Source organism: Camelina sativa, unplaced genomic scaffold (genome assembly GCF_000633955.1).
Source record: "Camelina sativa cultivar DH55 unplaced genomic scaffold, Cs unpScaffold00427, whole genome shotgun sequence".
In the NCBI taxonomy this organism is placed as follows: domain Eukaryota; kingdom Viridiplantae; phylum Streptophyta; class Magnoliopsida; order Brassicales; family Brassicaceae; genus Camelina; species Camelina sativa.
The window spans coordinates 26783-41783 of NW_010921699.1; the positions used below are offsets into that span (position 1 = coordinate 26783).

The 15001-nt window shown below is 36.0% G+C and overlaps 1 protein-coding gene across 1 annotated transcript; it reads left to right on the top strand.

Annotated features, from left to right (window-relative positions):
- The first annotated feature begins 11428 nt into the window (after nt 1-11428).
- Nucleotides 11429-12082, top strand: LOC104773033. Its single transcript, XM_010497577.1, has one exon. The coding sequence runs from the start codon at nt 11429-11431 to the stop codon at nt 12080-12082; it is 654 nt and encodes a 217-aa protein (XP_010495879.1).
- Nucleotides 12083-15001: the final 2919 nt, after the last annotated feature.

The window sequence follows — 15001 nt, forward strand, 5'->3', positions numbered from 1 at the left end:
TGAGTTTATTTTTGGAATTATATCTATCAAATAGTTTGACAAAAAATAAAAGAATTATATCTATCAAATATATTCTCTTTATAAATTATATTTCTCTTTTAATTAAATGATAAAACATAAAAATATTTCATTATGTATCTATATTAACATTTTTGAAGTACATTTTATGTTCTAACCTTTTATTTGTAAAATTTACATAATTAATCTTTTGCCATTTGAATAAATATTAAAACTTGGATGAAATATTTGTAATAAACTCATCAACTTAATCAAGAATATCAATCACAATATCTTACATTCTTTAACTATATTTTTTTTAATGAAAATATCTATACAAAATCACAATTCAATAACATAACTTTTTTTGCCAATACACTTAAATATATATAACAAATGCATCATCTATATTAAAAATAAAATAAAAACTTAATCAATTATAATATAAAATCATAAAAAATGTATATATAAATTAAAAAAATTGTCAATACCACGAGTTAAATCCTAATATAATACATATACGATTCTTCAAAACTCGTTTTAAGATCTTTGCTTAAATGCTTACAAAGTAGATGATCATATTTTGGGTTCGGAAACTACACATTATTTTTCTTATTCTTATAATTAATTCGCCGTCAATCATTTTTTTTTGTCACTAACTGTCAATCATCTATGATGTTCTTTTTTTGGAACGACGTCCTATTTCTCCCTCGGAACTATCATATCGTACCAGATTCACTTCGATCTTTGACATCGATCTATATCTCCTACGAACTTAATTGCTCTACCTATCTCTCCCCGAATTTATAGTTCTATTGCTATTTCCCCAATTTTTTTGGTTTAAACGGTTTATTAACCAAACCCAATAAAACCGACTCAAATCCGGTATGAAACCAATTTTTTAAAACCAGACAAACATTAAAACCTTGACCCGACCCGTAAACAATCTGATCCAAGATCTTCTTCTTCACCCGATTCTTCAACCTAAAAAAAATATCCAGCACTAAAAAATTCTTATATGACTCATCAACGGACTCAAATCAAAGCCTCATAACCCCAAACAAACATCACTCAAAATCATATGCATAAAAAGATGAGAACCCAAAAGTTTCGATTTCACATCAAATAGTACTGAGCTGATTGAAACATGTGAGGGACAATCAAATACAATGAACAGAGCTGATTGAATCGAAACCTAATTCATACCAAATTCAAACTAAAAACCAAATCCTCAAATATTTTTACCTTCAGCAGCGGTAGTAGTGGAGTCGTGGAGGATACAACGGTCGGCGTTCTCCGATCGATGTACTTGCGACGCCGGCATTCTTCGATCGGGTTCTATTCAAAGTGGAACGTCGTATAAAAAAAGAGAATTACAGTAAATTACAAAACCTAATATTAAAATTTCTGAGATTTGATCATATGGGTCACCTAAAAATCTCCTTCACGTTCTCTAAGATAACACGTGAGACTGTGTTCTTCCTCATGAGTCGTGGCCATATCTGAAGTTTATGGTCTTCTTGTTGCAATTTGACTTCTCTGATTTTGCTTAGAAGATGAAAATATATAATATCAACCTTTGGTCAAATCTTCATGTGTAATTATCTAAGTTTATGTAATTGATTATCTGTCTTATTATGATTGTTTCCAGGGTTGTGAATTCTACTTCTAATGAAAAGAAGAAAACGAGAAGAAGAGAGAAGAAAAATCGATTTGGGAATTTTTGTTTTTCAAGTATTCTTGGTTTAGTTTTGTAATTGGGTTAAATTTTGGTAAAATCCGGTTAAATGAGTTCATTAGTTGGTTAATCAAATAGTAAACCAATAGCAAACTGAATAAACCGAGATTCATGGAGCAATAGATGATATTTGATATTCCGAAGGGAAAATAGCAATAGAAGTATGGATTCGGGTAGAAGTAGGTGGAGTACTTAAGTTCATAGGATATATAGATCGAGGTCAAAGATCGAAGTGAATCTGGTAAGATATAATAGTTCCGAGGGGTAAATAGGACGTCGTTCCTCTTTTTTTAGTTTGTTTTTGAAGACATCGTACAGTGATTCTACCAAAACAACTTCAATAACACTATCAAGGAATAAAAGCACCAATTAAAAAAGTTATTAACAAAGTGGGGTTTTCTAATTCAAAATTTATAAGAACTATAAAATGATGCATTTGATAACTTTCACATTGATTGGCGGCTATTGGTGGACGCCGCGGCCTGAAAACGCAAAGAATTGGACGGTCCAAAGTGGAATTTCTTACTTTTGCACTGTGCGGCTCTTAAGTGGTCGCCATTCTCTTTTCTTGAGATCATTTTATTTATGATTTTGCATCTTCATTGATAAACGTTGTAAGGGTGTCTTATGTATAATTTAATACTAATTTAAATCTAAGTATTTCTATTAAGTTTATATTATTTTTTGCCTCTCCATTAATGATCTCTAAACATGGGGTCTTATAAATTAAAAATTAATTTACATAGAAAATGTGTTTTTTTTTTGTAAATGATTTTACCTTTCCACAAGCACATATTCGATCTTTTATATCTACTTTGTTGTTTTGTTTGTGATTTGATCTTCCCACAACCCCCCCCCCAACAACAATATAGTCACTCACACAGAGGTTAGTCTCTCATTTCTCTACTTCTCTTTGTGTTTGCTCACTCTCATCAGATTTGTGTAAGTGAAGAACAAGAAGCTTAGAGAGATAAACTATAATCTTCTACATTTTATAAATCGGATCCACATATGGTTTCTTACATCATCTCACACACACACACTTATACTAGTTACTTCTACTTACTACACACACTTGCACCATGATTCTACTTAGACCTAGACCTTAGTTTTAGACATTATTACCTTAAGACAATACTGATATGCTCAAATTTAACACCCTAGAGTTACTTTCTCAGTTTAAGAGATCATTGTAGTACTTAGGGGTCGAATTCCACAAGGACTATAGATCACACAATAAATTATAGAGTTTTGTTATTACGCTAAACAAGTTGATTTAAATTAAGAAAAGCAATGCAAAATATTAAATAAAAACTGTGAAAATTCAAGGGATTGAAAAGCTAGGTTTAGTTTTGTTATTACGCTAAACAAGTTGATTTAAATTAAGAAAAGCAATGCAAAATATTAAATAAAAGCTGTGAAAATTCAAGGGATTGAAAAGCTAGGTTTAGAGAATTTCTGAGGAAATTACAGAATATTAAATCATATAAATTAATAGGGTTCAAGCAATTAAAAATCAGATCTAGAACTCTAAACTCTTTTGTAAAATAAACCAGTTATCACTGCAAATATTATCTAAATTTAAAACCAGAAAATCTAAATCTCTCTGTAAAATTCTAGGTTAAAAAACAGCTTTAAAAACAAGTTTAGATTTGTTCACAAAATTACTAAATCAAATCTTTTTGCAAGAAGTAATTTTGCTCATCAAAGGTTTTATCAGAAAAATCAATTATATTCTCATATCAATTTATATTCCTAGGTTATTAATTCTAGATGGTCAATCAAGGATTATTATAAAGAACAACCAAAGATGAAGATCTTAGAAGATAATGAACCCTAAAAATAATTAGATCTAATAATCCATAAAAAAACCATGTGAAAAAACTCTAAACCTAACAAGCAAACTACTCAGACATATTCAATGAAGAACAAAACATCATTCTGAATAATAAGCAATAGATATTAGAAAAGTAAGAAAAGGGTTTAGGAATTCTTCTCTCTACAAAAGAGTTCAGATCTCTCTCTCCCAAAAGCTCTCAATATCTATCTCTCAAGAAGCTGCTAGAATAAAACTTAAAGGTTTCTAAGACCTAAAAATACTATTTATATATATATATATATATATATGTTCTAGAACACGTTAGGGACTAGTCTTGTAATTATGGAAAACTTCAGGTAACTTTTCAAAAGTGTAGGCGAATAGTGGGGTCATCGGTAATTTACCTACCCCTCGCTTCCAATCTTTGTGTGATCATTTGACTCAAGAGTAGAATAATGGGGTGACAGGTAATTTACCTACCCCTCTAAACTGATCAAAATCATCTCATCTTTTATTCTTTTTTTTTAACAAAGCTCTCAGGAATAATCTTTTAAACTTGAATAAGGGAGAAGAGTAATTTTGAAATCTTACTCGTCAGGTATGAACAAGGATTCAAGCTCTAAGAACGTCAATCTCCTTGATGAGATAAAAAGAAAAGTCGCAGAAAATACCTCAGGCTTTTGTGGATTCTGTTGGAAATTTGGATGTCTCTGGTTCACTGGTCAGCCTTTGGATTTTTCATTAGTCGGATTATGGACTCAATCTGCAACGTTAATCAACTAAGGCAGTACACTAAAAAGAAAAATCATAGTTCCCAACAAAAATTTTGATTCAATAAAAACAAAAATACGGTTTTGACAGAATAAAAGCAAAAACTAAGTTAGTGGTTAGTACATACCTCCCCCAGACTTAAAAAAACACTTTTCCCAGTGTTATCAAGCAAGGGAAAAGCAAAAAGGAAACAAATTTTTTTAAAAAATTGTAATAAAAAGATGAATTGATGCTCAAGTTACCCATCGGTGTCGACCGACACCATTTCAGTGTCGATCGACACTCTCAATGAATAGTGATTTTTGGCCGAAACTCCTTGTTAGATGGAGTTAGTTGTGTCGATGTTGTGCTGGATCAATCCTTGGATGTTTATTTTGTTAAGAAGCACTCAAACACAAGTTAAAAGTAACATGATAGAGAGATAGTACATAATTTCAAACAAAATTCAAACAAAAACTGACTCAATGCAAGAAGAAAAATGACATAAAATGAAAAAAGAAAAACCTATGAATGGGTTGCCTCCCACTAAGCGCTTGTTTTCAGTCATTAGCTTGACTGTGTCGGAGTTCAGGCATCCGGTGAATCGGAATGTGGCAATATATGCCTCCGAGAAAATGTCCTCTTCATCCAAGGTGGTGTATAAGCAGTAGATGAATGAGGTCTACCAAGGACATGAGGAACAGGACCAGGGCTAGACTTGGATATGGTTGCTCTTATCTTATTTCCTTTGATGGTCTTATTGATGATAGGAGGACACTTGGGTAAAGAAAATGTATACCTTGACCTTACCTGAGGACTCTGGAGTGTGGAGTGGGGAGTTTTCTGTTTGGAAACAGCTTTATGACTTGGAGCATCAGTTTTGGACAAGTTCATGTTCGGATGTGGATTGGTGTCGACCGACATAGAGGTTGTGTCGATCAACATTGTGCCTGATGCTCGTGTATTTGCTTCTTTGCAGCCTATCTCAGCAATCTTCACAACAAAAAAATGTTTGTCCATCAAAAGTAGGAGCCCTCCTCAGTTTATCCATCTCAAAGTTCATACTCAAATCTTCCACATTCAGTGTTATGTGTACCTTCTTCATATCTATGATTGCACCAGCTGTAGCCAAGAATGAACGTCCTAAGATGAGAGGATCACTAGGCTCTTCGTCATATTTCAGCACCACAAAGTCAGTGGAAATCATGAAGTTTCCAACCTTAATCGGAATATCCTCTAAAACACCTTCAGAAATTCTTCGGGATCGATCAGCTAAGATAAGAGAAATCTGAGTTGGCTTGAATTTTGTCATCCCAAGTCTCACAGCAACAAAATGTGGCATCTGGTTAATACTAGAGCCAAGATCGCAAAGTGAGTGAGGAAATCGTCCTGCTAAGATAGATCAATCAAGTATAAAGCTTCCAGGATTTGGTAACTTCTCAGCAGTTCTACACTAAAGTATTGCACTCAATTTCTTAGAGACAACCACCTCTTGCTTCTTCTCTTTCTTTTTCTGTGAGGGCTGGTTCAATAGAATTGCGCTGACATCCTTGGTAAGTAGTGCTCCTTTCTCAAGGCTCAAACCATTTGTGACCATCCTCTTCACATATCGCTTAAGTGGCGGTGAAAGCTTTACTGCATCTAATAAAGGTAACTCAATCATTACCTTATCCACCATTGCTTTGCATCTATCTTCCCCCATCTCCTGCTTGGAACTTCTTGGCTTAGGAAAAGGGACCTTAGGCTTGGACACCCTCTCAGCAGCTGGAACCTGAGATTTTGCAACTTCGGGTTCTATCTGAGATGAGTTTCATCCTCCAACGGATTTCGTGTATGCCAATGTGGATCATTTTCTGGGTTCTTCCAACCCGGGTTCTCAGGTGGCGGTTTTTCCTTAGATCATGTGGTATATATGGAAGGCAAGAAATGCTCGAGTTTTTGAGAATCAAATGGAAAGGCTGGAGGAGGTTGTAAAAGTAGCGGTAGGGAGGCGTCTACATGGTTGCAAGCACAGGCTGAGGATGAGGAATCATCCACATTCCCCAACGCTTCTAGTCCTCGGGTAAGGGGGCCTACAAGCCACCTTCCTACTCTCTTTTCAGGTTATCGGTGTTTTGTAGATGGATCGTGGAAAGCAGGTGATGCTTTCGCGGGTGAAGGATGGGTGTGTTCATCCTTTCACGATACGTTGATGTCGAGAGGAGCTGCCAATTTTCGCCAAAGTCTTTCCCCATTACATGCTGAAGTAGAAGATTTTGTTTGGGCTATGCGGTGCATGATTGGACATGACTATCGAGATGTGGCTTTTTATACAGATTGCTCAAACTTGGTGAAGATGGTGTCTTCTCCTCAAGACTGGCCGGCTTTTAAAACCTACCTCGAAGATATCAAGATTGACAGGGAGAAGTTTTCTTCTTTCTCTTTATCTCTATTTTCACGAAATGCGAATGTAAGTGCGGATTCTTTGGCACGCCAAGCGCGTAGATTTCTGCATCCTGTTTTGTTTGTAAACAACTTTCTTTCCAATATTTTTGTTGTAAATAATAATAATAATAATAATAATAATAATAATAATAATAACAAAATCTACGATACAATGTTTTCACGACCGGACCGGAAGGCACTGCCTTCTGGATCACTGGGTCGTCGCGTCAACCGGGTTCGACCGCGGGTCAATTGGTTATGATTTGTATACTATATCTATAGAAATTATATATTTTTATAAAATACTAAAATAAAAATAATCATACAATAATTAACAAATTATGAAATCTAAAAATAAAAATAAAATGAATGAACCTTTAGAATAAAATAAAAAACACTAAGTAAAATATCATCAGTGAAATATACTCCCTCCATTTCATAATATAGGATGTTTTAGAGGTTTTTGCTTGTTTCATAATATAAGATGTTTTCAATTTTTGAGCCAACTTTTAGACTAATTTTATATTTTTTATTTTTTTATTTTATGCAGTTTTGTTTCTTATTGGTTAAACTTTTTAAAAGTAAACATTTCTTATTATGCGTGTTTTTGCTAAAACATCTTATATATTAAAATAGAAGGAGTATTAAAGAACATCATGAATTCACAACGACCGATCTTGGTTGTCTCTATCACCATTCTCTTCGTATTCTTAAGGCGGCATAGTGAAATCTTCATCAAAATCTGAAACATCTAAAAATCACATAGTTGAATAAATATATTATAGAAAACATGTATAACTTGTTAACTAAACTAAAAAGACAAATTGTATTTAATGATACTATGATACTCACCTTTGTTGCAAACGTAAATTGTAGTGAACAAAGACGAGATCATTAAATTATTGATGCTCTAATGTATTCCTCTTTTTGGTATGAATCCGCTCAAACACAGTCTAATTGCGCTCACATCCAGATGAAGAAGCAGTTTGACTAAGAATTCTTATTGCTAATTTTTGCAAATTAGGAGCATCATAAACAAAAGATCTCCACCATTCATCTAAAATATCAATTAAATTATATCCGACTACTTTATATCTATATATATATATATATATATATATAATGCAAGTCAAATCCATGTTTACTAACTTACCCGGCTAAGATGTTTTCCTGCAAGTAAGAGCCATATTAGGAGAAAAGCTGCTTTCACGTTCTCTATAAAACCTAAGCTCTTGAACGAGCTTCTCTCTTTACTTTGCATACAAGCTTTTATAGTAGGTTGGGTCGGATACTCGGATTATGCACACCTCTTTTAAAGTATTCATGTAGATCAATACCTTTTTTCTTCCACTTTTGACTTAGACGAACATCACCTTCGATATCATCTCCATCACCATCTTGAACTTCAGGACCGTCGTTCATATCATCCAAAACAATCTGCTTCTTCTTGTTGTTCTCAATTTCTTTTAATGCGTTCAATATCTTGAATCGCACATCTCCTGGAATATGTGAACACACATCTGTATTCCCTTTCACGCCAGCAAGATGTTGTTTCATCCTATTAATTTCGCCTCCTAATTTTTTTTTGTGACAAAATGAGCATTCCAAAACCGTTTTCCCTCTTAAATCAGTTGATTTGATCCCATAGGACCAAGCTATATCACTTTTTTCTCGGACTGAATGGTTTGCGGCTGCTATTTCTTCATAGTTTTCTTTTGTTTCCATTACCTGTAAATACACGACAGAAGAAGAAAAAAATAGAGTTCAGACATAAAAGATGCACATCACATGAGGATATAAAAGATGAGGATCCGTTATTTATAATACCAATATACGACGTAATCGATTGCTAAATACGCAAACATGATGATGAATTGATGATTAATTAATACAGAGCTACGTTCGTGAAAAAAGTATTATCATATTATGCTAGTGTCCAAAATCAAGTAATGATGGAGATCACAGACAAAAAACTCAAAATAACAGAGAGATTGAAAATCAGCTGTTTGTTGTGAGAGGAGATGAAGCGACCAGAGGTTTGTAAACTGAAAGTCTGAAACTCTATATTTAGTCTCCAAATCGAATAGATATTATTGATCCGTAGCTCAACCGATCCGGTTCGGGTTACCGGGTCGCGGGTTTATAGCGGTTTTTGTGAGTTTTCCGGTTTTATGATTCTCGGTTATTAGCAATAGACCCAAATCAGAGAACTGTCTGGGTCGCGGGTCAAACAGCAAATCAATACAAATATGGAGCTGACTCGTTTAAAATTTTTAACCAATCAAATTAAAAGAATTAATTTTGAATCGAGAGAGTCATCCTATGTATAGTAGACCCATTCCTAAGCGTCACACGTATTACCATGAAGATGTAGATGAACAATACAAAGATGAAGTCAATAGAGACGATGAGGAGCCACAAGGAGGTTAGGAAAGAGAGGTTTCAAAAGAGGCAGAAACCAAACAAAGATGTGGTTTCTTGGTACGATTTTGCTAGACTAAAGCGATGGGAAAGTTGGGTTTGATCCAATACCAAGAAGCATTTGGACCTGCTTAGAAAGCTTAAATGTTCACCGTTGAGACAGTTGCTGTGAAAATTCTAGCCACTGATTCTTGAGAGGGCTAAAAAGAGTTTCAGACAGAGGTAAGAGCTATCTATACAATGTAAATGATGATTTTGTATGCTAGATAGAATTATGCACAGACATGATTTCCAAAATCTCTATTACTCAATCAATCCATAAGTTGTCATCTACTACAAAATATGCACTTCCTTACATTAATCTATATCTCTTATCGTCTGCTTCACTTAATTGCTCAACTCATTCACTCGCCTATTTTTTTCAGGCTATGTTATTGGGAAGGTTGCATTACCGTAATTTAGTGAACCTGAACAGTACATGCTTATATATGTTTACATGAGTAAAGAAAGCTCTCACTTTACAGTAAGCAACTATTTATTTCTACATACTATAATAATTTGTTAGGCAATAAATAAATTGATAACCAAATTGAAAGAACACTGATAACCGAACCAGCCGAACCAAAGTTTTTTTCCGTTAGTTTCGAAAGCTTTTCGTGTTGTAGAAACGGAAAAAATTGATCTGAAAAACTCAAGAAATTGAAAAAAAATAAACAAAAAATGTCCAAGACAACTCGATTATATGCAACTTAGGGTAATTTAATGTTCGCCAATTTAAGCAAAAGTAATAAAATATTGATAATGATATGTAGATAAGAAATTATATTTTAATTTTGAAATACTGAAACAAAAATCTAAAAATAAATCCTGAAATATTCAAAACATTCATAATTTTTTGTGTGTTTACACTGTTTTTAATACACATAAAATGAAATCAATTATTTATTAAAGTAAGACATAAAGTCTATATATCTCAAGATTTCTAAATTTGGGAATATATTTGGAAGTAAAAATATTATAAAATAAACATTTATTAAGAAAAAACTGTCCCAGCAGCACAACCCGCGAAAAACTATCACGGCAAAAAAAAATATAACTTCAAAACTGAAAAAAAAAATGAGAGAAAAGAAAGCGATTTTTAGACGAACACCTCTTTGGCTTGCGTCTTCGTGTCTCTTAGACAAGAGGAGCAGTTGTCGTCGGTTTCCGACGGTTTTTTCAGGCCTCAATAACGGTAAAACGGTTACCCACTCGATAACTGTCAATACCCCAAACCTATTTATACCCTGTGTGTGTCTCTGTAAACGATGGGTTGAGCAGAGTGAGAGAAAAGTTCATACTGATCATGTCGGACAATATCCGAAGACAGATGCAAGAGATAGATTTAGGGATTGAAGATTCTGTAATCAATCTCCCAGCGGATCTATGTACGGAGGCTTTGGGTGAGACTAGGTTTAGTCTAATTGCTAAACCAATAAATCCCCGGAAGCAGAATCTACGGGCTATACTCAATGCTCTACCAAGGCTATTGGGAGTGGGGAAGGATGTTACAGGACGTATCCTGGAGAACAAAAGAATTCAATTCCTCTTCCAATCTAATGAAGCGATGAATGTGGTACTCCATCGCGGTCCTTGGTCTTTCAACGACTGGATGTGCATTCTTCAAAAATGGAACCCGACTACTCCGTATTCCGAAATTAAGAGTATCCCATTATGGTTCCAGATCCGGGGAATCCCTCTCCATTTCCTCACTCGACGTATGGTTACGTTTATCGGTGAAAATATGGTGAACTTCCTTGAAACCGATTTTGGAGGTGAAGGTGCTGTACTGGTGGAATATGTCCGCGTTCGCCTCTCATGCGAGATAGATACCCCTCTGCGCTTCCAACGATCTTTCAAATTTGGGGAAATCAGTGAATGTAACCTTCTATGAACTTGATGCACGTCTCATTGATTGTAAGATATCTAATAAAGATGTGTTTTTCTATTTCTCCTGCGTTTATGGTCATCCTATCCGGAAACTAAGACACATACTCTGGGAACGTCTCCAACGCATTGCCATTAAACGAAATGGTCCATGGCTAATGTGTGGAGATTTCAATGAAATCTTACATGCAAATGAGAAACGTGGTGGAAAACCGAGAGATCCTTGGAGGTTTACTGATTTTCGAAACATGGTTCATGTTTGTAAAGTACAAGATCTTCCATTCAAGGGTAACAACATGACTTGGCTTGGAAAACGACGTACACATAACGTTTAAAGCTGGCTGGATCGAGCAATGGCTAATGATGAGTGGCGAGCTCACTATCCTGCATCTGAGGTTGAATATCTGGAAATGATCGAATCTGATCATCGACCCTCAATCATCAAAATTAGACGCACAACCGACAGAGGAATCAGGCCTTTCCAGTTTGATACTAGACTTTGCCAAAGACCGGAGTTGTCAGCGGTGATCGAATCATCTTGGAATAGCAACAGATTAGGCCATCGACTAACCATATTGGATAGGATAAAGAATTGTCGTAGCAACATTTCAGCCTGGAAGCGACAAAACAACACCAATTCTGCTCTACGGATCAAGGAATTGATAAAGATTATTGATCGAGCTCACAGTGATGGAAACACAACAACTGAACACATACATGAGCTGCAACAAGATCTTCTCCAGGCGTATAGAGATGAGGAAAAATATTGGCAACTCAAAAGTAGATGTCAATGGATGAACGAGGGTGACCGCAACACTAAGTTCTTCAACGCCTTTGTGAAAAATAGAATTGCCAGGAATAGACTGAAATCGATAAAGGACCACCAAGGAGCTGATTTATATGGGAATAAAGAGATAGCAGTTGAAGCAGAGCGATTTTTTGGTGAGCTATTCTCCAAACCAGGACAATCTGATCTCAACGAGCTCTACGCAACATTAAGCCAGTAGTTACAAGCGACATGAATGCATCTTTAACTAGCGAAGTTACTATTGAGGAGATCAAGACTGCACTTTTCAATATTGGTACTACTCGTGCCCCAGGACCGGATGGGTTTAATGCTGCTTTCTACCAACATTATTGGAACATTGTTGGACCTGCAATTGTCACAGCCATTACTGAGTTTTTCGAAACAGGTGTCTTACAACAAGATTGGAACCATACAAACTTATGTCTTATCCCCAAAGGCACCAACCCGCAAACACTGAAAGAATTTCGACCAATAAGCCTTTGTAACAGCCTATACAAGGTTATATCCAAGATACTAGTCATGCGTCTAAAAAAGATACTTAACCTTGTGGTTTCAGAACATCAAGCGGCTTTTATACCAGGCAGATCAATCACTGATAATGTTTTGATTGCTCACGAGGTGATGCACTCATTACGAGTAAGAAAACGGTGTGCCAACTCTTACATGGCTGTGAAAACATATATCAGCAAAGCATATGACCGCATCAGTTGGGAATTTCTAGAAGCAGTTTTAAAGAAAAAGGGGTTTGCTGCTACATGGATCAAGTGGATAATGGCATGCGTTAGCTCTGTTTCTTTCTCTTTACTTATCAATGGTATTCCATATGGACGTTTCTCGGCTTCACGAGGATTAAGACAAGGTGACCCACTATCTCCTTACCTCTTTATTTTGTGTGCTGACGTACTGAGCTCCCTCATCACGGAAGCGATTCGCGATAACAAGATTCAAGGCATACGTATTAGTACTCCGGGTCCAGTTGTCTCTCACCTCCTCTTTGCTGATGACTCGCTTTTCTTTCTCAAAGCAAATTACAAGAACAGCTCCAACCTCCTAAAGATCTTCAAGGAATATGAGGCTGCATCATGTCAGATGATTAACCTTGACAAATCGTCAATTACCTTTGGTGCTCGAGTCTTCCAAAGAAATAGAGACACAGTTCAACACACACTAAGGATCCCTACTATTGGCGGCGGTGGGAAATATCTTGGATTACCGGAACAATTTAATGGTAAAAAAACAGAGATGTTCCAATATATCCTAGACAATGTCTAACAAAAAAAAGAGGGTTGGCAAACAAGATTCTTATCAGCGGAGGGAAAAGAAACTTTGATCAAAGCAGTGGCATATGCGATGCCAGTTTTCTCTATGAATTGTTTCCAACTCCCTACGGAACTCTGTTCTGAATTGGATAGTATGATGGCACGTTTTTGGTGGGGTACAACCAAAACAAAACGCAAGGTGTCCTGAGTGGCATGGAAGAAGATGGCTGTTTTAAAAAAAGAAGGAGGAATCGGATTTCGTTATCTACATCTGTTCAACCAAGCGCTGTTAGCCAATCAACTATGGAAATTGATCCAATGGCCTCACTGTCTTCTTTTCCGGCTTTTAAAGCACGGTACTTTAGAGATGAAAGTGTTCTCACAGCAAAAAAGAGGAATAAAGCATCATATGGCTGGAGTTCTTTGTTGTTTGGACGTGAGCTATTACAGAAAGGTCTCCAAATTCATATTGGAGATGGTCGTTGCACTGTACTTGATACAGATCCGTGGTTACCAACTTCGCCACCTCGTGCCCCCCGATTGCTACCAACGTCGGATACTAATCTATTAGTAGAAGATATTATAGATCCGATAACACTCCAATAGAGAGAAGATAAAATATTTGAAACAGTGATCCCTGAAGATCGTTACTTGATACACAAGGTCTTTCTCCCTGCACTGCCAGTTCCGGACACCTACTTATGGAGTTTTACAAAAGATGGAAAATACACAGTTAAATCTGGTTATTGGACGGCATTGCACAGTCTTAGCAACGAACCAGGTCCAAAACCTACATTAGCAACAACACTTGCGCTTGCAGCTGGCATCTGGCAACTACCAATAACTCCAAAGATCAAGCATTTCCTATGGCGGTGTCATCAAAGGCCATTGGTGTGGGCGAAAACTTGCTTAGAAGAAATATTAAAGTAAATCCATATTGTGCAAGATGCTGCTCAACAATAAAAACAACCGATCACATGCTGTTTTCCTGCCCTTATGCGGCTATGGTGTGGAGAAAGGCGGGCTTTCTAACAGCTAGTCTCTGTGACGCAAGTAATACTCTTGAAGCCAAATTATTGGAATTGATTGCACTATTTAAAGATACAACTGTTGAACCTCGTTTCCGCTGCTTACCTTTTTGGCTACTATGTAGAATTTGGAAGGGAAGAAATGATCTTGTTTGCAATAAAAAGAATACTGCGAACACAATCACCAATCAAGCTACAACAGATGCTGTGGAATGGCTAACACATTCATCAATGCCTGAAGCTCAACCACACCAAGGCAACACTATTAGAAAAAATTCACGATGGACCAAACCACATGCGGGGCTAGTTAAATGCAATTATGATGCCTCACACCACGACGGAGACAGGTTTTTCAGGGCTTGGATAGATACTCAGGAACTCAAAAGGTCAGGTACTACATTGTGGTATGGGAAAATTTCAAGGCCGCCCTACTCCGGAAGAATCTGAATGCTCAGGTCTCTTATAGGCCATACAATGCAGTTGGGGTCTAGGCTACCGGTCGGTGATTTTTAAAGGTGATAATCTAAACATAATCCGATTACTCAACCGAGGGGGACATAATCTGAGGCTTCAACACTACATTGAGTCGATCAACCTCTGGCGCCACAGATTTACGTCAATGTCGTTCCTCTTTCGCCATAGGGAACAGAACACTTGTGCAGATACCTTAGCAAAAACTATTGTTGTACACCCTACTCCATGGGAGATGTTTAATTTCTGTCCAAACTTCTTACAACAATATGTAAACAATGATCTCATCTCTGATCGTTAATAAAATTTTTGGAAGGAAAAATATATATATATATATATATATATATATATATATATATA

Excerpts from the sequence above, each read along its gene's own strand:
- LOC104773033 (XM_010497577.1), top strand. The coding sequence starts at position 11,429 with ATGGCTAATGATGAGTGGCGAGCTCACTATCCTGCATCTGAGGTTGAA.